The 23,805-nt window shown below is 39.9% G+C and overlaps 2 protein-coding genes across 3 annotated transcripts; both read left to right on the top strand.

The window, feature by feature from the left end:
* Nucleotides 1–3,053: 3,053 nt before the first annotated feature.
* On the top strand, nucleotides 3,054–9,614 carry LOC134311763 (uncharacterized). 2 transcript variants are annotated; one of them, XR_010011478.1, is made up of 6 exons: nucleotides 3,054–3,117; nucleotides 4,633–4,950; nucleotides 5,995–6,255; nucleotides 6,375–6,476; nucleotides 6,566–6,687; nucleotides 9,206–9,614. XR_010011478.1 is itself a non-coding variant. In XM_062993425.1 (5 exons), exons 1-5 carry the CDS (start codon nucleotides 3,054–3,056, stop codon nucleotides 6,595–6,597), a joined length of 777 nt encoding a protein of 258 aa, XP_062849495.1. In that variant the 3' UTR covers nucleotides 6,598–6,762. The 2 variants fall into 2 exon arrangements, 1 of the variants encoding a protein (XP_062849495.1); XM_062993425.1 differs by lacking the exon at nucleotides 9,206–9,614 and having other exon boundaries at nucleotides 6,566–6,762.
* si:cabz01074944.1 (T-lymphocyte surface antigen Ly-9) lies at nucleotides 8,461–22,315 on the top strand. Its single transcript, XM_062993623.1, has 7 exons — nucleotides 8,461–8,512; nucleotides 12,072–12,392; nucleotides 13,805–14,065; nucleotides 16,187–16,294; nucleotides 17,182–17,240; nucleotides 20,103–20,177; nucleotides 22,176–22,315. The coding sequence occupies exons 1-7, from the start codon at nucleotides 8,461–8,463 to the stop codon at nucleotides 22,257–22,259; spliced, it is 960 nt and encodes a 319-aa protein (XP_062849693.1). The 3' UTR covers nucleotides 22,260–22,315.
* Nucleotides 22,316–23,805: the final 1,490 nt, after the last annotated feature.

The raw sequence follows: 23,805 nt of genomic DNA, 5'->3' as shown, positions 1-23,805 counted from the left end.
TTCCAAGTGGTCAGGTCTCTGTACAGTTCACACTACACGACTTTCCAAGTGGTCAGGTCTCTGTACAGTTCACACTACACGACTTTCCAAGTGGTCAGGTCTCTGTACAGTTCACACTACACGACTTTCCAAGTGGTCAGGTCTCTGTACAGTTCACACTACACGACTTTCCAAGTGGTCAGGTCGCTGTATAGTTCACACTACACGACTTTCCAAGTGGTCAGGTCTCTGTACAGTTCACACTACACGACTTTCCAAGTGGTCAGATCTCTGTACAGTTCACACTACACGACTTTCCAAGTGGTCAGGTCGCTGTATAGTTCACACTACACGACTTTCCAAGTGGTCAGGTCGCTGTATAGTTCACACTACACGACTTTCTAAGTGGTCAGGTCGCTGTATAGTTCACACTACACGACTTTCCAAGTGGTCAGGTCGCTGTATAGTTCACACTACACGACTTTCCAAGTGGTCAGGTCTCTGTACAGTTCACACTACACGACTTTCCAAGTGGTCAGGTCGCTGTATAGTTCACACTACACGACTTTCCAAGTGGTCAGGTCGCTGTATAGTTCACACTACACGACTTTCCAAGTGGTCAGGTCGCTGTATAGTTCACACTACACGACTTTCCAAGTGGTCAGGTCGCTGTATAGTTCACACTACACGACTTTCCAAGTGGTCAGGTCGCTGTATAGTTCACACTACACGACTTTCCAAGTGGTCAGGTCGCTGTATAGTTCACACTACACGACTGGATCTCTTGTAATCTGGAGTCTTTCAAGTGGGTGTGGCTTTCACACTACACGACTGATCGGCGATAGGGGGTCACACACTACACCATCTATCACCAACTGAAATCACAGGTGAGCTTCTCTGGTCTCCCAAACTACTTTTTGTAATGAAAACTAAAGGTAGAAGTGTTTAATGTGAGCTTTAATGATACCACGTCCAAACATGCACGTCAACGAACAATAGCAATTGATCAAAGTTTGTGAGCTGATGTGCAGCGTAAAATCAAAGAGGAAAAATAAATGAATCTGAGTGGATTTGGCAACACGAACAGTAGGGATTGTTCTATAGTGAGTTGGAGGTTAATAAATAATTTATTGCAATGCAGCGTGGGTGTTTTGTAGAGAACAATCAGGTCAGAAATACTGTAAAACGTGTGTGTGCTGATGTATTCTGATATAAACTATATTACGCCCCTGTCCCACCTTTTTACACTCCTCCCCTCACACCGTATCTTGCGTTCTCATTGGCTATTCAACATAGCGACTCATATCCAGATATTTGACATGCTAGAAATCTAGCATGTGGAGTGAGGAAATCTAGCATCCAGTGAGTGGAGGGCGAGCCGCTCAGATCGAGTTGTTGGGTAGCTCACACATAGCGATTGAGAGCCGAGTTTCGATTGTCGAGCAAACGCCGAGTTGCTCCTGAGCTGGCAAATCTAGCGTCAACCAGTCGGTGAGCGAAAATCAGGGCAAAAATCGTGTCGTGTGAACCAGGCATAAGCTGTTACATCCTCTGGGTCATAATGTGTTTTGTGTAGGATGGTTTTCCCTGTTTTACCGATTTGTGGAAGAGGCACACAGATGCACAAAGCTACCACCAGGGAGAGACGTCTATAAAAAGGAGACGTCTGGGAAGATGGAGGGGGATGCTTCGCTTGTGACGTGGTTTTAGTTGTGTTGCCAGTTCTCCCCAACATGTTATGGATGCTAACAATAGAGCTTTGTTATGTGATATCAAGTTGTATGGCTTATTGATATTGTGATTCCTAAAGGTAATTTATTTGTATGAATAAAGGACATTTACTGACTGAATTAAAGTGATTTATAAGAAAGAAATATTTTGTATACCTTCACTTTTATGGAGGAGAGAGGGTTTTTGTTTGACTTGATTGCTTTTCTCTTTTTCTCCTGGTTTTGTATTAGTTAGGAAGTTAGGTTAGAGATTGCATTTGCTTTTCTTTTGTTCGTTGGGTTTTTATGTAAGATTTTTATGTAAGTTTTGTTTATTATTTTCTTTCCTTTTCTCTCCTATTGTCATTTCCAAATAGATACTTTTGGTAGCCTTGAACAATGGAAAAATAAAACCAAAATTGTGATTATTGCAAAGCTGGTTGTATCTGTGAATTGGGGGAACCGGAAAGGGCACGGGAAAACACCATTCATAAGAACACATAAAGCTTCTAAACCAAACGAGACTAGAAGCTACATGAGGGGGACTTGATATTCACCCCCGCACCCCCGTGCTCTTGTTTATGTATTTTCACCACCTACAGCATTTGTACATTTAGAGACTTCAGACTGGTTTCAGATCAGTGTTTGAGGGGCTATTTTAGGCTACATTAAATGGCTGTGAAAGCAGTACGTACCCACCACTTCCTCATGTACAGAGTTCATCACATTACTAGTCAGTAACTCGACTGTAGTCAGAGAGGAAGAAAAGCCAGAAATCACAAAATACTGTGAAACTCCTCTTTTATAAAAGAATCTTAAAATGTCATAAATAAAAACAGCAAACCTGTATTTAAAGTGACTTACAATTGTGACCATATACATTTTAAGTAGTTGAGAGTTAAGGGCCTTGCTAAAGGGCCCAACAGTGGACACTGACAATTACTAGTCCTGTACCTGAACCTCTGAGATACCACAGCTTATCTTAATCTTTGTCTTCTAAACACCTACACCTAAGCTGGGGTTATAGATCTAACCCCAGTCTGTTAGTCTTGGACTTTAAATGACTGACCAGTTTTATCAGATGTAGCTTTGTGAATAATATTGAGAAATTACTGTGGTAATGCACCGTGTCCCTAAAGTTAGATAAACCACGACACCATTTCTGAGAAGAAGAGAAGCTTCTAAACCTGATCAGACTGGAGGAACTGGAGGGACTTAAAAGGAACTGCGCTCTTGTTTATGAATTTTCACCATCTACAACATTTGTACATTTTGAGACTTCTGATGCAAAGTGATAACGGAAGTGTTTTTGTAATCGTACCAGTCAGGCTGCAGTAGAAAGAGACGTTATCCACTCTCACAACAATGCAAGGATTTCATGGATCCCACATTCCTGCCTCTGTATTGCTGCTGTTTGGGATTCTACAGGGTATGTACCTGAATAAATACAGTACCTCCGTTCCTATAGTAAATAAGCTTATGTAAAATAAACCTTATGTTGTGGTTTAAAAAATACATGAGTGGAAAAGGGTGCAGTAAGTGGGAGGTGTGTGCCGTGATGCTACAAACGTATTTGCTAGAGGAAATCTAGGCCCTGGTCATGTGTCAGGTAAGAGAGTATTGTTTACTATAGATGAAAGTCTGGTGGTTCTTATGTAGAAACCCTAATGTGGGTATATAGAAACAATGTTTGGGTAAACATTGGGTCAGTATGTGAAGTGATACATGGCTGTTGTGCTACTACGATGCCTCCTAGAAGAAGATCTGTAAACACAAAATTATTAATAAATGCTGTTTTTATACTGCTGGATTATGTTTTAAAGCCTAATATTAAAAATCATTTTTTTTATCAAGGACTAGGCCTTTCTTCTTTTATACCCAAACATATTGGGTGTGTTCCAAAACCTAGTGAGCTGCCTCAGTAGAGAGGATTCTAATAAGTCATTTACTTATAAGGCAGGTTTTTCGAACGCGCTACTCAGACAGCAATTCCATCAGTTTTCGCTAACTAAGCTAACACAGTTAGCCTCATGATATTCAAACCAATGGGATGGGGCAAGCCCAAATAAAAACACTTGTGCACCTATATACAAATTGAAAATCAATAATAATTTATTTACGTTTGAAAATGACTCAGTTCGTTTCTCCGCACCGTTCGCCATGTTTTTTATTTTTCTGTGAGAAAAGTTGTGCCGCATTGAATGCTGGGATTGCCTTCACCGCTAAGGCAGCATCGGATGCTCCCTCGTTCCTGAGTCAAACTAGCTTTGAAATTTTAACATACCTTACTAGTGAGCATGTTAAGGCATCTAGGATTTCGAACAGCCTCATTATCAGGAACGTGCGTAGGATGATGTAAAATGCATCTAAGTAGAGATTCAAGAGTTTTATTGTCATGTGCACAGAAGAACCAGCAGTTACACTGTACAATGAAATTCTTACTTTGTTCGTCCTTCAAACATCAATAAGTATTATACATAAAACAAAATTAAAATAACAGAATAAAAACTTAGTATAAAACTTTTTTATATAATAAAAATTTCATTTAAATTTAATTTCATATAAAAAATGTTTTATATACAGAGGAATAAAAATAGAAATAAACTAAGGCAGTAAAAAAGGCACATAGCAGCAGTCGTATAAGAGAGCTCACCCATTGACATCACTAGATTAAAATGTTTTTAACACACTAAGACAAAAGACTGTAGTTGATAGGGTCAAACTTTAGATATCTTGTATTTATAGTGTTTTGTTTTTAAATCCACATAATGTACAAATGACTTATTTCTGTTTTTGACACTTCATAGCTTTTCTAGAAATAAGGCTTGTAGTAGTAACCTGAGTACTGAGCAGTTCAGTCTGGTTGCACATAAAACCATACAGATAACTAAACCCTAAATGTTTCTGACATATAGACTAATATTATTCTTGTGCTCTGCTGCAGGTTTGTGCATGTTGGCTGATGGGAACACAGAGACCTTGTACAGAGCTGCTGGAAGCTCTCTGGATCTCTTTCTGAAACATCCAAAAGACTCAGTGTCAAATGTTGACTGGCTGTTCAATTATATCATTTTTGCTGAATACACAGGCAGTAATGTATCATCTGTACCATCCTGGTTTAGTGGAAGATTAAAGGTGGACAGTAATAAAATTGGAGTAACTGTGCAAGATCTTCAGCTCCAGGACTCTGGGAAGTATGTTGTGATGTCAGATGGACATGAAGAGCAGCTTGATACACAAGTATTTAACGTTTATATTCAGAGTAAGTGTGTTTAGAATTAATTTAAAACAATTCAATAAAAGCAGGGCTGTCCATAGCATAAATTAGCAGAAGCTATCCATCTTCATTTTAATATTTGTGGTAAAAAATGCTAATTTTATTATGTTTCGATTTAATTCAAGTTGATTTGATTTACTTGTCACAATTTTGCATTTTAGGGCGGTACGGTGGCTTACCTCACTTGCACGTCTTTGGACTGTGGGAGGAAACCGGAGCACCCGGAGGAAACCCACACAGACACGGGGAGAACATGCAAACTCCACACAGAAAGGACCCGGGCCACCTCACCTGGGGATCGAACCCAGGACCTTCTTGCTGTGAGGCGACAGTGCTACCCACTTAGCCACCGTGCCGCCCAAGTAAATAAGTAAAAGGCCTTGACTGTCCAGCACAAAGATGGAGCCACACTAAACTCTAGCCCAACATTTTTACATTTCCGCTCTCCTCGCACTTCCTCTCATAACCACTTCCATGCAGTACAGTTGACGGTGTGGCCTGCACTTATAATTAGGCACTTGTATGTTTATTTTTTCTGTCTAAATTGTTCTTCTGCCATAGCCATCTTATACACCGATCAACCATAACATTAAAACCACCTCCTTGTTTCTACACTCACTGTCCATTTTATCAGCTCCACTTACCATATAGAAGCACTTTGTAGTTCTACAATTACTGACTGTAGTCCATCTGTTTCTCTGCATGCTTTGTTACCCCCCTTTCACCCTGTTCTTCAATGGTCAGGACCACCACAGGACCACCACAGAGCAGGTATTATTTAGGTGGTGGATGATTCTCAGCACTGCAGTGACACTGACATGGTGGTGGTGTGTTACAAAATAAAAACTGTCAAACTAAAGTACAGTCTCCCTACATGGCGCATCCTTTTCCTAAAGCATTTCCTAACAACATATGCCTAACGACATATTTACAGCAGTGACAGTTGAAGCAAAACATAAAATATATCATTCATATTAAAGAAATGTGTTGTTTAATCCAGATTTACACATTTATATTGATTATTTTTAGATCCTATAACCAATGTTACGATTGAGAAGAATCGGATGTGGCTGGTCTCCACAAACAGCTGTATGATTAATGTGAGGTGTGAAGCACTTGGAGCTGAGAGCGTCTCCTACAGGTGGAGCGGATATAAAGATGCTGATGGAGCTCAGCTGAACTTCAGTCTCTCACCAGCAGAAGAAGAAGTTACACTGAACTGCACTGCACCCAACAAAGTCAGTACCAGCTCTGCTACAGAGAGACTCAACTGTACAGGTGCTGAACCAGGTATGATCACATCCTTTCACCCCAATGAATAAAATCACAGTAAGTAACATGGGTTAAAATGTGCCTATACTCTGATACTGGACTTGTGTTTGTTTATGTATTTTGTGATTAATATACAGAAGCTTCACTGTCAGTGCTAAAGATGATCAGTAGTGCAGTGGCGGCTTCTCCGTATCTGCTGGTGACCTTCATTCTGGGAGTGAAATGTTACAGAGCTCACAGTAAGAACTGCACAACATTCAGCAATATTTCATGATCAAACTTACACTGGATTTCTGATCATGATTATACTGGTGTTTTTATGTTACAGATCAGATGAATGACCAGTTTGCTGAGGGATGAGCGTTTTGCTTTCAACGTTTCCATTCAGGTCCTTCAGGTCCTACATCTTATGGTCAGATGTACCAACAGATTGTTATGTTACATAAAGTTGTAAGCAAATGTTAAATTTTTTTTGTCTACTGAAACTGTTAAAACAACTAAAAACATTAAAGTGAAGTTACTTTATGAGTGCTTTTGTCATTTTGCCATGTGCAAACAATATGAGTAACATCCACTGTTTTTAGAGCTTATTAGGCGTTTTTCTATTCTTATTTTAAAGATTTTTACTCAAGAGAAGAGAAGAACTTTTATTGTCATTATACTTGCGTAAAACAAAATTTTGTTAATTTTTTACTCAACTCTCTTCCTTGCAGAACGTTTCTAGTTCTAAGATATTTGAGTCATTTTGCATGCACAGCATATTTATGGTGTTCCTAAAAATGTTCATTTCCGTTCAATTTAGGGAACTGTGAGGGCCTTTTCACAATCTTCAGCTTGCATTTCTTGAAGTAGATTTGGAGAATTTTGGGACCTAAGTGAGATCTAATTATTGTAATATTGCAGGATTCAACCAATAGCTCTCCAGAAGGTCATTTGCTGTAATATGGCAGGTTTGCTTTGCCTTGTCAAACCAGCATAAGATTTATTTTGCTTGGACTTACTTAGCTTCTAAAGGTTCTGGGTTCAGTTCCCAGGTGGTACGGTTTGGGTCCTTTCTGTGTGGAGTTTGCATGTTCTCCCCATGACTGTGTGGGTTTTCTCCCAGTCCAAAGACGTGCATCCAGGTCAGTTGGAGCTCCTAGAAATTGTCCTAAGTGTGTGTGTATCTGACCTGTGAAGGACTGGAGACCTGTTTTAAGTCCTGTGATGGATCAGCACCCTGTCTGAGGTGTATTCCTACACTGTGCCCAGTGTTTACGGGAAGTAGTGGACCCCTCATGACCTAATTCATCAAGATAAAGAGGTGGTGAAAATGAATGACTGAAATGAAATTAAATGGATTATTAAATCATTTGTAAACTCTTGACTCTAGTTGCAAATAAATGCAAAACCTCACTCAGACAGTGACCGGAACTAAGAATCAAACACAGGTTCTTAGGACTAATGATGCCGTGTTGCACCCATACTATACACAATAATCTAAAATGATGTACACTGATCAGTCATAAGGTTAAAACCACCTTCTTGTGTTTTTTTAACACCGTGTCCACTCACTGTCCACTCTATTAGACGCGCCTACCTAGTTGGTCCACCTTGTAGATGTAAAGTCAGAGATGATCGCTCATCTATTGCTGCTGTTTGAGTCGGTCATCTTCTAGACCTTCATTAGTGGTCGCGGGGAGCTGTTGGCTGGATATTCTCAGTCCAGCAGTGACAGTGAGGTGTTTTAAAACTCCAGCAGTGCTGCTGTGTCTGATCCACTCATACCAGCACAACACACACTAACACACCACCACCATGTCAGTGTCACTGCAGTGCTGAGAATGATCCACCACCTAAATAATACCTGCTCTGTGGTGGTCCTGTGGGGGTCCTGACCATTGAAGAACAACATGAAAGCAGGTTAAAAAGTATGCACAGAAACAGATGGACTAGAGTCAGTAATTGTAGAACTACAAAGTGCTTCTATATGGTAAGTGGAGCTGATAAAATGGACAGTGAGTGTAGAAACCAGGCGGTGGTTTTAATGTTATGGCTGATCAGTGTAGTTTGTAAAATATAAACACATTTAGAATGTGATGCCTGCAGTACACTTTAAAAAGTTGGGACAGAGAGAAATAAGATTGAAATGTGTAAAGATTATTAAAGCTCCACGTTCCACAATAAGCAGGTTTGTTGGTAACGTGAGGGGAATTATGATCTGGTATAAAAAGAGGATCCATAATGATGGGTCGTGGTTCACCACAGTGTTTCACGCGTCATGAGAGAATTGCAAGTCAGTTAAAAAAAAACTGGAGTCAGTGTAGGGCAAAGCTGGAAACCGCTGCTGAATATGCATGACCTTTGAGCTCTCGTTGCATGAAAAACAGCCTCATGGACTCGGGAGTACTTCAGAAAATCATTGTCCATTACTACAGTCCACTGCTGCATCAAGGAAATGCAGTTTCAGGCTATATTACGCAAAGATAAAGCCGTACACTATCCTATTGAAAATGTATCGTTCAACGTGATAAGGAGAATCACATAATAGCTAAAGAGCAGCTGTGTGTCTATATTATGCTAAGAAGAAAGGACATCAGCCGTGACCTAAGAGAAGCTGGGGAGGGTTTTAAGTTCATATCCAAAAAATATCAAATTAAAAATCTTATCTGGTGTAATAAGAAAATCTGAATTTTTACTATTTAAGGCTTAGAGATCCAATCCAAAAAGCTACTGTACATCATGTGACCTGCAGGCCTCTGTCTCTATTTCCTTGGCTTCTCCTGTTAGGGGTCGCCGGCAGATCGTGATCCGCATTATTGATTTGGCACAGTTTTTACGCCGGATGCCCTTCCTGACACGACCCTCCCTATTTATCCGGGCTTGGGACCGTCACTACAATGCACTGGTTTATACATCCTAGCGGCCGGGTACCTACAGGACAATTAAGTGTCTCCAATTAACCTGACTGCATGTTTTTGTACTGTAGGAGGAAACCGGAGCACCCGGAGGAAACCCACGCAGACACGGGGAGAACATGCAAACTCTGCACAGAAAGGACCTGGACCGCCCCGCCTGGGGATCGAACCCAGGACCTTCTTACTGTGAGGCGACAGTGCTACCCACCAATCCACAGTGCCGCCCTGATTTGAATTAGAGACACTAAATTGTCCATGACTGTGTTTGATATTAAACTTGTGAACTGATGAATCTTGTGTAATGAGTAACTACCGTTCCTGTCATCAGTGTAACCAAAGCACGGCACAGTTTGGCTAAAACCTACTCAGCGTATCATCACAAGCACTTTATACCAGCCGTCCTGCATGATGTTGAAGGGGTGAAGATTTGGGCTTGTTTTGCAGAAACAGGACCTGAAAACTTTTGGTCATGTGACTAATGTGAGATATGAGAGACTGATAAACTCCTACAGAAAATGTTGTTAGTTATTGTTGTTTTAGGTGGTTTTAAATGTTACTTCATGATAAAGGTTTATATTTTCTACTATATTTAATTTTGTTGTGCTTTTGTCACTTGAGGTTATTTTGTTTATAGAATTTAATCAGGACCACACAACTTTTATTTAGGCCCTGAACTAAAAGCGTTTGTATGAAGCCTTGTGGTCGACAAGTGTTGACATGTGATGCACAGCCCCTCACAACTCACAACAGGATGTTATAAAGATAATCTTGCAGACACGGCACTTCGGGCAGTGAACTTTCACAAGCTGAAGTTTCACAAACTGCGCTCACTTTTAATAATAAAAAAAAACAAAAAAACAATGGCATTGGCTTCAGATTCGTTTAGAACTTACCAGCATTAGCATGGACACCAGCACCAGAACTGCTTTCAGGAGCTCAACTGCTTTGTCTTTACCAGAATTATCAGACCAGGTTTCAGATGGGTTTGTGGGGGGCATTATAACCCCAAACAAAACGGCTGTGAAACTTGCTTTACTTCCTCATTTACAGAGCTGACCACATTTTCTTTTTTGCATTTGCTTACTGAGAAGCTTGCATTTACGTAGAGGGTGATATGAGTTACTGGTAGACAGAGAAAGAAAATGAGCAGCTTGTTGCCTGGAATTTATCCTAAATCATTGCAACAGTAAAGATTTAAGTAAAAGCTTGTTCAGAAATTAAAGTAATATTTTTTTTTTATTAACTTCACACTGTCAGCAAACCACTGACTGAGAACACAATAGCTAACATTTATGTATACATAATAGTACACATAATAGCAAGTGTAAAACTATAGTAACTAAACTAAACTATAGTAAAACTAGACTTGAATTCATTGTATAAGCAGTTGTTGTTAGGTATAGCTCTGTAAAATAATGAGTTTTACTGTGTAAAGCAACATTTAATTTACTTTATAAATCTATTTTATTTGTGCGAGCTGCACCATAGTCGACTGTTTGTATAAAAAAATAATAAATTTTTATAAGAACTTTAAAAGTCTGCATGGAAAGATCCGTGTACAAATTACAGACATTGGACGCACACTGAGTGAGGAAGTGTTTTTTATCTTCTACACTGTAGCTAGTGTTGAGTCAACAGTTGCAGTTGAGTTTTAGAAACTAAGTCATTTACCTACACAGCAATGCAGGATTTATATAAATACCGCTCTGGAACACTGTTGTTTGGAATTCTTCAGGGTAAGTACATAGATCAATTCAGTAGCTTTATTATTTTAAAGTAACTGTTTATTTTATATCTGAATAAGCTGGTAAAGAGTTTCTATGTCTTATTTTTTCTATTAGGAGTTACACTTCACATAATTAGTTTAGAATTGTGCTGCTCTTGACTGACAGGAGATTCGTTGTGCTGTCAATTTGTTTAACTATTTAAGTGCCATTTGTTTAGCTATAACTCGTGTACACCATAGTTTCAACTGTAAGTCTTTCACTGAACTGAAAAAGCAAATGTCTTAGGTCAGCTAAACAATTATTTATTCATGTCCATATATATACAATTACTGACTGTAGTACATCTGTTTCTCTGCATGCTTTGTTACCCCCCTTTCACCCTGTTCTTCAATGGTCAGGACCCCCACAGGATCCCCACAGAGCAGGTATTATTTAGGTGGTGGATGATTCTCAGCACTGCAGTGACACTGACATGGTGGTGGTGTGTTGGTGTGTGTTGTGCTGGTATAAGTGGAGATTTTAAACACCGTGTCCACTCACTGTCCACTCTATTAGACACTCCTACCTAGTTGGTCCACCTTGTAGATGTAAAGACAGAGACGATCGCTCATCTATTACTGCTGTTTGAGTCGGTCATCTTCTAGACCTTCATCAGTGGTCACAGGACGCTGCACACGGGGTTGGCTGGATGTTTTTGGTTGGTGTGACAGTGAGGTGTTTAAAAACTCCAGCAGCGCTGCTTTGTCTGATCCACTCATACCAGCACAACACACACTAACACACCACCACCATGTCAGTGTCACTGCAGTGCTGAGAATCATCCAACACCTAAATAATACCTGCTCTGTGGTGGTCCTGTGGGGGTCCTGACCATTGAAGAACAGGATGAAAGCAAGTAACAAAGTATGTAGAGAAACAGATGGACTACAGTCAGTAATTGTAGAACTACAAAGTGCTTCTATATGGTAAGTAGAGCTGATAAAATGGACAGTGAGTGTAGAAACAAGGAGGTGGTTTTAATGTTATGACTGATCTGTGTATATACTGTATGTGTACATATAATACAGAGCAGTATGCACAGTAGAGGTTCTCAAACAGTGTCCCAGGACACCACAATGCAACAGGCAGTACCATGTTATAAGCATCTTATTAATGTGTAGTAATGCTTGTGTGACATATAGACTAATATTATTCTTGTGCTCTGCTGCAGGTTTGTGTATTGTGACTGATGGGAACACAGAGACCTTGTACAGAGCTGCTGGAAGCTCTCTGGATCTCTTTCTGAAACATCCACAAGACTCAGTGTCAAATGTTGACTGGAAGTTCAATGATACCACTTTTGCTGAATACATTACAGACCATAATGTATCACCTGTATCACCTCGGTTTAGTGGAAGATTAAAGGTTGACCAAGATAAAGTTGGAGTAACTGTGCACGATCTTCAGCTCCAGGACTCTGGGAAGTATGAGGTGATGTCAGATGGACCTGGAGGGCAGCTTGATACACAAGTATTTAACGTTTATATTCAGAGTAAGTACAAGAATTATCTATGGTAAAATATATATTGTTCTTGTCTGCATACCTGACTTGGCACAGTGGTTATGTCAGATCCTCTATTTAAAACAACCCATATTTATTACAGTCTTAGGACCGGCACTAGAAGCATACTGACAAGTGTACCCCCGAGTTGCTGGGATGTTTAGTCATGCCCCAGAGTCAAGCCAAACATGTCTATGTAAATCCCGGTCTGGTTAATAGCATCTTTAGCGCCCTTAAAATTTAACAGTAATAATAATATAAACAAAGATACACCAATCAGCCATAACATTAAAACCACCTCCTCGTTTCTACATTCACTGTCCATTTTATCAGCTCCACTTACCATATTAAAGCACTTTGTAGTTCTACAATTACTGACTGTAGTCCATTTATTCCTCTGCATGCTTTGTTAGCCCCCTTTCACCCTGTTCTTTAATGGTCAGGACCCTCACAGGACCACCACAGAGCAGGTATTATTTAGGTGGTGGATCATTCTCAGCACTGCAGTGACACTGACATGGTGGTGGTGTGTTAGTGTGTGTTGTGCTGGTATGAGTGGATCAGACACAGCAGCGCTGCTGGAGTTTTTAAACACCTCACTTTCACTGCTGGACTGAGAATAGTCCACCAACCATAAATATCCAGCCAACAGCGCCCCACGGTCAGCGTCCTGTGACCACTGATGAAGGTCTAGAAGATGACCGACTCAAACAGCAGCAATAGATGAGCGATCGTCTCTGACTTTACATCTACAAGGTGGAGCAACTAGGTAGGAGTGTCTAACAGAGTGGACAGTGATTGGACACGGTATTTAAAAACTCCAGCAGCGCTGCTGTGTCTGATCCACTTATACCAGCACAACACACACTAACACACCACCACCATGTCAGTGTCACTGCAGTGCTGAGAATCATCCACCACCTAAATAATACCTGCTCTGTGGGGGTCCTGTGGGGGTCCTGACCATTGAAGAACAGGGTGAAAAGGAGCTAAAAAGTTATGTAGAGAAATAGATGGACTACAGTCAGTAATTGGAGAACTACAAAGTGCTTCTATATAATGAACAGTAAGTGTAGAAACAAGGAGGTGGTTTTAATGTTATGGCCGATTGGTGTATACCTGACAGTTGACAGTTTTTGAAAATGAAATGTTGTGTACTTGTTAGTGCAATTATAGGATCGTCATCGCAATATGGTGCCTTTTTGACTTTTTTTACCTTTTTGAGTACATTTCATATTAAAAATTACAGCTTTACTTTATACTGTGTATTTTAAACAGAACATGTTATGTTTCAGTACTCCACTGACAGTAACAGGGTGGACATTTGAGTTTTTCCAAAACTAATTAAAAATAAAAACCTGGAATGTCTTATTCAGAAAAGTATTCATATCTGTTCTACACAGATCCTATTACCAATGTTAAGATTGAGAAGAATCAGACGTGGCTGGTCTCCACAAACAGCTGTATGATTAGTGTGAGTTGTGAAGCACTTGGAGCTGAGAACGTTACCTACAGGTGGAGCGGATATAAAGGTGCTGATGGAGCTCAGCTGAAATTCAGTTTTTTACCAGCAGAAGAAGAAGTTACACTGAACTGCACTGCAGCCAACAACGTCAGTAACAGCTCTGCTACAGAGAGACTCACCTGTACAGGTGCTGAACCAGGTAAAGGTACATGCTTTTATTTCTCCTTTGTGGGTAACATAAACTGGTGTGTGCATTTTTTAATGAAGCCTCTAATCAGTTATATCTTTAATCTTTTTAGATTAAAATATTATTTTTTGGCGCCCAGTTGGTGCAGCGGGATATTCCGCTAGCACGTCAGTGCAGAGATTCTTGCCACCGGCCGGCTGGGCGCCATCTCGCGGGCATAATCGGCAATGCCTGCAGAAAATGGGAGAAAATGCATGAATACATTTTAAAAAATAGTATTATTCATTTTGATTCACACAGACAATATTTATTTATAATCTAACAGATGTGGACATTAAAAAACATAAATTAACAGAGAGTCCTGCTTTACTTTGTGGGGTTCTTTGCCTCTGCTTGTCTGACAGTTTATTGGCTGTTTTGTCTAACACAGCATCTTAACAAAGGCAATAAAGTGCTGTCTAAAAAAAAACTTTATTAACAGAACTGAACAATGAAAGCACATTGAAGGTAAGCCATGGGAATTTCACATGTGAAATTAGATTCACTAATGAGATTCACAAAGATGAAACTGAAAAAGGACAGACTGTAGAAACTTGTGTCCCAGTAAAATCACACCAGTAAAAAAGTCAATAATAAAGCCATAAAGCTTTCTGTTTTTATCCTGGATTGCTGAGCAGAACAACATTGAATAGACATATAAAAATATTATAAGAACGCTAGGTATGTAGCAGACAAGGTAATGGTAGCTCATAGCTACTGTTTTGTCTAGCCACTTTTTTAACGCATTTTCTTCCTGATTTAGCACAGTCAATGTTGTCTTCCACTGCTGAGGGTTACTCAAATGCATCCCAGGAGAGCATGTCGCTGCTCATGCCTTTCTTCCCTCCTCTTCTCATCTTTGCATTCTGCACAGGCGCCTCCATATCTGCCAATCAGGGTCCTTACACAGAGTATGAAGAACCCACCCACATAGTCTGGCCCCCATCCTGCAGATACGGTGGCCAATTACTATCTGATGCAGGCACTACCAATTATGCTCATCCGACCGGTGGCAATGCCGAGTTTCAAACTGAGGAGTTCAGAATCTCAGGGCTGGTGTGCTAGCGGAATATCCCGCTGCGCCACCTGGGCGTTATCTAGCCACTTTTAACCATATAAACTAACAAAATACATTTTAGACTACTGATGCAAAGGCATCAGTTATGTTTGCAAAAGCCGCATTGATGCTAGCTAGTAAAAGGGGCATTAGTAAGACAAGTTTGCAAAATGAGCGTCATGAAATAGCCACTATAGCAACCATAGCATACCATTCATTTTACCAGCTTGTGTTATCTAGCATGCAGTGACGACGCAAAGACAAAATCAATTTCATGATCACAAAACGTCTTATGAGCAAGACTCATTTCTAAATCTCCTCGCTAACACAGTTCCGAACGCCATATTCAATTGGGAACTGCAGCCGATACATGAGAGGAAGAATCATGGTAAAGGAAGAGCACATTAAGAATGTGGTGGAGGTGAATAGAGTGTCTGAAAGAGCAATGAATGTAAATCTGGACACTGAAGTTGAGCAGACAAAACATGTCCTACAGCACAGCAGCACTGCTGGAGTTTTAAAATACCTCACTGTCACTGCTGGACTGAAAATAGTTCACCAACCAAAAATATCCAGCCAACAGTGCCCTGCGGGCAGCGTCTTTTAACCACTGATGACGGTCTAGAAGATGACCGACTCAAACAGCAGCAATAGATGAGCGATCGTCTCTGACTTTACATCTACAAGGTGGACCAACTAGGTAGGAGTGTCTAATAGAGTGGACAGTGAGTGGACACGTATTTAAAAACTCCAGCAGCACTGCTGTGTCTGATCCACTTATACCAGCACAACACACACTAACACACCACCACCATGTCAGTGTCACTGCAGTGCTGAGAATGATCCACCACCTAAATAATACCTGCTCTGTGGTGGTCCTGACCATTCAAGAATAGGGTGAAAGTATGCAGAGAAACAGATGGACTACAGTCAGTAATTGTAGAACTACAGAGTGCTTCTATATATACAGTGGGTGTAGAAACAAGGTGGTTTTAATGTTATGGCTGATCAGTTTATGCTGTGTGTTGTGTTTCCAGATGATCTACTGCTAGTCTACATTGGGATTGGTGCAGCAGCAGCAGGAGGAATTTTATGTGTTGTTCTGCTTATTGTAACTCTGATCTGCAGGAGGAACTCTGGCAAAGGTGGGTTATGTTTATATATAATATATATTTATATCATGGTGAACTAAACATTTACCTGCAAGAATCTTAACAAAAATGTTGGTCCACTTAATGCTAATATAATAGTTCTACAGGATATGTACAAGTTTAATTATATCCAAGTGTGGGTGCCTCATTATAAAGCCTGATATACTACAACAGGAACCCTGGACTTTTGAATGCTGAGCTGTTAATGAGACAAACTACAACAGGACATACATCAATCAGGCATAACATTATGACCTGCTTCCTAATATTGTGTTGGCCCCCCTTTTGCTGCCAAAACAGCCCTGACCCATCGATGCATGGACTCCACTAGACCCCTGAAGGTGTGCTGTGGTATCTGGCACCAAGATGTCAGCAGCAGATCCTTTAACTCCTGTAAGTTGTGAGGTGGGGCCTCCATGGATCTGACTTGTTTGTCCAGCACATCCCACAGATGCTCTACACATCCACGCAATGTAAAAGAAAACACAATTCATCAGATCAGGCCACCTTCTTTCATTGCTCCGTGGTCCAGGTCCAATGAGCCTTGGCCTTCCAAGACCCTGTCGCCGGTTTACCACTGTTCCTTCCTTGGACCAGTTTTGAAGATGCTCTGACCCAGTCATCTAGCCGTCACAATCTGACCCTCGTCAAACTCGCTCAGATCCTCACGCTCGCCCATTTTTCCTGCTTCTAACATCAACTCTGAGGATAGAATGTTCACTTGCTGCCTAATATACCCCCCCCCCCCCCCCCCCCACTAACAGGTGCCGTGATGAAGATATAATCAGTGTTGTTCACTTCACCTGTCAGTGGTCATAATGTTATGCCTGGTCGGTGTATAATGTTGGATTTCAAAGACATTTTTATCATTTTGTGGACAGGTGAGAAGAATGATGAATCTACTGTGTATGCTGATGTCAATGACATTGCTGGGAAAGATGTAAGTAGACGTCCCATCTTTTTTTGGCTTTTTGCATATTGCCTTTAGTAATATACACTAATCAGCCATAACATTAAAACCACCTCCTTGTTTCTACACTCACTGTCCATTTTATCAGCTCCACTTACCATAAAAAAGCACTTTGTAGTTCTACAATTACTGACTGTAGTCCAGCTATTTTTCTACATGCTTTGTTAGCCCCCGTTTATGCTGTTCAATGGTCAGGACCCCCACAGGACCACCACAGATCAGGTATTATTTAGGTGGTGGATCATTCTCAGCACTGCAGTGACACTGACATGGTGGTGGTGTGTTAGTGTGTGTTGTGCTGGTATGAGTGGATCAGACACAGCAGCGCTGCTGGAGTTTTTAAATACTGTGTCCACTCACTGTCCACTCTATTAGACACTCCTACCTAGTTGGTCCACCTTGTAGATGTAAAGTCAGAGACGATCACTCATCTATTGCTGCTGTTTGAGTCGGTCATCTTCTAGACCTTCATCAGTGGTCACAGGATGCTGCCCACGGGGCGCTGTTGGCTGGATATTTTTGGTTGGTGGACTATTCTCAGTCCAGCAGGGACAGTGAGGTGTCAGTGTCAGTGTCACTGCAGTGCTGAGAATGATCCACCACCTAAATAATACCTGCTCTGTGGTGGTCCTGACCATTGAAGAACAGGGTGAAAGGGGGCTAACAAAGCATGCAGAGACACAGATGGACTACAGTCAGTAATTGTAGAACTACAAAGTTCTTCTATATGGTAAGTGGAGCAGATAAAATGGACAGTGAGTGTAGAAACAAGCAGGTGGTTTTAATGTTATGGCTGATCGGTGTATGTTTTAGCAAGTCACATGTTAGATTTACGTACCAGATCGAAGCACGAGTTAACACCAACCACAACCAGTACTGTGGGCCAGCAGGTTTGTGGTGGAAACTATGCTACTGTTGGGCGAAGGATGAGAAGGAGTAGAAAATGAAAGTATGTAAAGCAGAGAGAGAGGCGGAGGGGTAGGAAGGTGGAGGTGTTGAAACTTTGAACGTGGGCACTAAAACTGCTTTGATTGCAGATATGCTGGAGAAGGGTGGACATATTATATGCACAAAAGACCAAGTGAGAGGGCACTAAGGCTAGGAGCATTGGAGGTGGTTTTAAGCTGTTCTACGATGGTGTACATGAAGGGATAAATAGGGTGGGGTAATCTTGAAGGAAGAGAAGATCAAGAGTGCATTGGAAGTAAAGAGAGTGATTAGTGTAAAGCTGGAAATTGATGGAATGATAATAAATGTCATCAGTTCATATGATCACGAGTGGGTTGTAATATAGAGCAGAAAGAAGATTTCTGAAGTAAGTTGGATGATGTAGTAGAGAAGCAGTGATGGCCTAGTTACCTTGAAAAAAGTAATCTGATTACTGATTACTGATTACTCCTTTAAAAAGTAACTTGAAGATTACTTTATGGTGGCCATGGCAACCACTGGCCACCCCCTGGCTCCGCCCCTGCCAAGAAGAAAGCAAAAATATCTTTTCACCAAGGAAAATGACAAAAATAGTAACGCACAGTAACTTGGATAAGTAACTTTAATCTGATTACTGGATTGGAAATAGTAACGCGTTAGATTACTCGTTACTGAAAAATGTGGTCAGATTAGAGTAACGCGTTACTAAGTAACGCGTTACAGACCATCAGTGATGACAACACAAGAGGTATTCGGTTATTTTTCAGTTTTGTGCTTTCTTAGCAGTTCAGTTGGTACAGTAAAAGTTAAGTTGTCTAATAAAGTTCATTACTAAGTGAACATGTTTAGTATTTATTACGTTATCTTGTACTTAGCTGTCCTAGCTGTCTTTTCCTCATAGAGGGTTTAGCATATTATTTACTACAAAATGTTTTGTATACTGGCTAATATAATTTAGCTTAAAATATAATTTAATTAAAATCCTAATAAATACATTTGAAATATATGTTTGAGATACAGATCAATGGATCTATCGCAACCTATAGTTTATAATAACATATAGATCTATCTAGATGTGCTACCACTACTACCATAAGAGACAGCTCTATCGACATGTGCTAGCTTTTATGCAAATTAGCCAATGATGTAATTGAGCGAATTCTAGGGACTTTTACTGAGGAGGTGGCAACACTGGGATTGGGAGATGTAGGGTGGCAGGAGTGATTTGTGATAGAAGGGTATCGGCCAGAATGAAAGGAGAAGTCTACATGACAGTAGTGAGACCTGCTATGTTATTTGGCTTGGAGGTGGTGGCACTGACTAAAAGACAGGAGAGGAAGCTGGAGGAGGCAGAGATTACAAAGGGGCCGAAGAGCGCAGCACAGTACCACAGCAAGCATTAATGCTCTACATCCCTGGGTTGTATGGATTAATTCTAGGCTCTAGGTACTGTCTGTATTTATTCAGGTTAAAAACGTGTCTGTAGGCAGTAGTGATTGTAAATGGGTTATTGAGTGCAGGTAACTGATGTCCCGTCCTGGTTTGTGTATAGTTCTCTCATAACCCACTGTGACCCTGACCACAATCAAGCATATGTAAAAAATAAAAAGGATAAAGTTATTTTCACTTTTATTGTGGTCAAGTTCACAGCAGGTTCTGCACCACCCAAAGCAAAAACACAAAGCACAGGAATTTATCACAGGGTGACACACACACACACACACACACACACACACACACACACACACACACATACACACGTACAGATGTACTCACTCACAACTTGGGGCTTCTGGTAATCAATTCAACTGCAGCATGTTAAGAAGGTGAAAGAAAATCAGACTACCCAGAGGAAACTGTATGCAAACATGAACATGTTTCTGTTTGCTTCCATCTACATTACAGGGACGGCGTATCAGTGTTGCTAATGGAATGACGATTTATGAAACAGTGGATGATGTTAAAGCTGCTCCAGCAACGGTGGGTGCTGTTTATATCTCTTTTTTATAATATTATTATATTTTACCACATATACCTCATATATTACCACAACTGTCAACTTCATAATTCTGTATTTACGTGAACTGGTAATTACTAGCTTCATTATAAACGACTTAATTATAATAATCAATAATAAAAATTACTGTGCCATCATATTCTAAATACTGTCAATCTTAACAATTAGAGTTAAAACTGTACAAAATAATTAAAAGTCATTTAAGTCATATCACCTCTCAATTCCTTGTTAGTGATTATGAGTGACTGTATGTTGTGATACTTTAGTCTTAACTGTTTAAACTGAAACTGCTGGAACTTGTGTGAGACCATACACGGTCAAGCCAGCTTTTCATGGCTATGGGTTTTCCGACTGATATACAAAAAAAGCATCAACAACCTCAGACGAAGTGCTATTTTAAGAGCAGAGATATGTTGTTAAGTGTATGCACATTTCAACCCAGACTTTCATATTCTCAGTATAAAAACTAATAAAAAACACATTTTTTTTACTGTTTCACAAAAAAAAATACAACATTTGACTTTATAAGTTATAGTAATTATTATAATAGTGATTCTTCAATATTATTATATAACTTAACAAATTTATTATGATATAACTGTAACGTATTTGGGTTAGACGAGACAAGAGGGGGCGGACACACGCAGAGATGTATAACAAAAGATATTTAATAATAACAATAGAAACAACACAATACAGGTTTGCACAGACTAAACACACACACGCATGAACTAAGCTAAAAACTAACACTAATCTCAACATACATTAATAATGCTAAAGCTACACTAATGCTAATTGCTAAACACATGAAACCTTAACCCTAAGCCAGTGGCATAACTAGGAGCTCATGGGCCCCCTCAACAAATATGTATTCTAATATTCCATTGTCTTTTAGTTATTTTAATATTCTACTCAAAGAAAATATTGTAATATAATAATAACGACCTGGCGAGTGCAGCCAATGGGGGAGCGCATCTGCCCTACCCCTGCCCTAAGCTAAAGTTAAAACTAAACATGAACTGGACTAAGACAAAGAGCATGAACAAGACAAGAGCATGAACAAGACAAGAGCATGAACAAGACAAGAGCATGAACAAGACAAGAGCAAAACCACACCAAATCACACCAAATCACAACAAGTCAAAGTAACATGAGCAAGGGCCTAACCGACATGACAGTGTCAAATAGTCTCCCATGAACGATCCCAAGCTCCCTTCTTAAAAGCCATGAGCTTATTACCTCAGACGAGGTGCAGCTGTGGCTAATTAGCAGGGGACCAATCACAGTGAGTGGGCATTAGCTTGCCCCTTAAAACAAACACTCCAAATATGCAGTGGCACATGGGAGCCACAAAAATATTTAGACCCTTTATTCAATCCTTAATGAAATGACTGCTTGAACACACCCTACAGAACTGTACACACCTGGATTTGGATAGTTTATCGCATTCTTCATGGCAGATCTTCTCCAGCGCTGTTGCAACTACAGATCCTCAGGCTGATCCACAGTTGTTTGCTGGGGGGTTAGATCTGGGATTTGGCTGGACACAAGAATATTCAGAGACTTGCCATGTTTTGGCTGGTAAAGGGGATCTGTCACCCCAGACTGAGTTTGTGATTTGTTTGTGCTCTGGAGGAGGTTTTCTTCAAAGATGATCCTGTATTTGGCACTAAAAAACAATACCTTTGCATGATACTGCATGATACTACCACCACCATGTTTTAAAGTTTTACCAAACATAATGCTTGCTGTTCTGCCCAAAGAGAACAGGTAATTGCTTTTATGTTGACAGAGTCCTGATCCTTTTAGGGTCTTATAGACTCAGATGTGTGCAAAGAATCAAAGAGGTTTAATAATTTCTAAATGTACTAGATAAACCATAACAATACTAAGCACCGTTTGTGTTTTAGTGTTTTAGTATGGTTAAATTTGAGAAGTAAATGTTTTGTCTCTGCACACAGACTATTTATGCTAGAGTGACACTTCCTCAAGATGCAAAGGTCAGGGCTACCACTTCCTCACCATACCAGCAAGTCCAGTACTGAGAAGACATCAATTCACTTTTTTACTTGCTTTTACTTGATTTATTATCATTGTAAAGTTTATTTTAGCATTACATTTTTACATTCTGTAACAAAATACATTTATTGTACAGTTTTATATTTGCCTTTATGTTTTTTTAAAAATTGTATGTATTTATATTGCTGTGGTAAATTAAGACATCATTCACAGGAAACTTCTGCACATTTAAATGCAGATTTTTATTTAGGAAAAGTTTAAACATACAACCCCTGGCAAAAATTATGGAATCACCACTCTTGGAAGATGTTCTGTCAATTGTTTAATTTTGTAGAAAAAAAATAAATCACAGACATGCCACAAAACTATCATTTTTCAAAATGTCAATCTTCTGGCATTAAGAAACAATAAAAAAAAGAAACAAATATAATAGTTGTGGTCAGTCACAATTGCTTTTTTTAGATCAAGTAGAGGAAAAAAATATGGAATCACTCAAATCTGAGGAAAAATTTATGGAATCACTCTGTAATTTGCAGTTTAAAAACAAAACATCTGCAGCAGATTAGATTTGCTAATTATTCTTCAGTTTAAAAAGAGTGCTTACACCTCGGAGAGCTGTTGCACAAAGCAGATTGTCATGAATCATGGTTCCAACACAAGATATGTCAGTTGAAACAAATGAGAGGATTATAAAACTCCTTCAAGAAGATAAATCATTGTGGAATGTCGTTGAAAGATGTTGGTTGTTCCCAGTAAGCTGTGTTTAAAAAATTGGACCAAGTACAAACAAAATGGGAAGGTTGTAAAAGGGAAGCATACTGGTAGACCAAGTAAGACATCAAAGCATCAAGATAGAAAACTTAAAGCAATATGTCTTGAAAACAGAAAATGCACAACAAAACAAATGAGAAACAAGTGGCCGGAAAGTGGAGTCAATGTCTGTGACTAAACTGTAAGAAATCACCTAAAAGAAATGGGATTTACATACAGAAAAGCCAAACAAAAGCCATCATTAACACCTAAAAAGAAAAGAACAAGGTTAAAGTAGGCTAAAGAAAAGCAATCGTGGACTGTGGGTGACTGGATAAAAGTGATCTTCAGTGATGAATCGCGAATCTGCATTGGGCAAGGTGATGATGCTGGAACTTTTGTTTTCCATAATTTTTGCCAGGGGTTGTACAATGTAGCATATATATGATCAGACATAACATTAAAACCACCTCCTTGTTTTTAAACTTACTGTCCATTTTATCAGCTCCACTTACCATATAGAAGCAATTACTGACTGTAGTCCATCTGTTTCTCTACATGCTTTTTTAACCTGCTCAAACACAGCAGCGCTGCTGGAGTTTTTAAATACCGTGTCCACTCACTGTCCACTCTATTAGACACTCCTACCTAGTTGATCCACTGTGTAGATGTAAAGTCAAAGACGATCGCTCATCTATTGCTGCTGTTTGAGTCGGTCATCTTCTAGGCCAGGGGTGCACAACTTCTTTTTACCGAGGGCCGATTTCACATAAACACCTAAACCAGAGGGCCACACATTTCATTTTTACAGACCTGTCCACG

Source organism: Trichomycterus rosablanca, chromosome 4, assembly GCF_030014385.1.
Source record: "Trichomycterus rosablanca isolate fTriRos1 chromosome 4, fTriRos1.hap1, whole genome shotgun sequence".
Lineage (NCBI taxonomy): Eukaryota > Metazoa > Chordata > Actinopteri > Siluriformes > Trichomycteridae > Trichomycterus > Trichomycterus rosablanca.
This window is presented reverse-complemented; position numbering and strand designations above follow the sequence as displayed.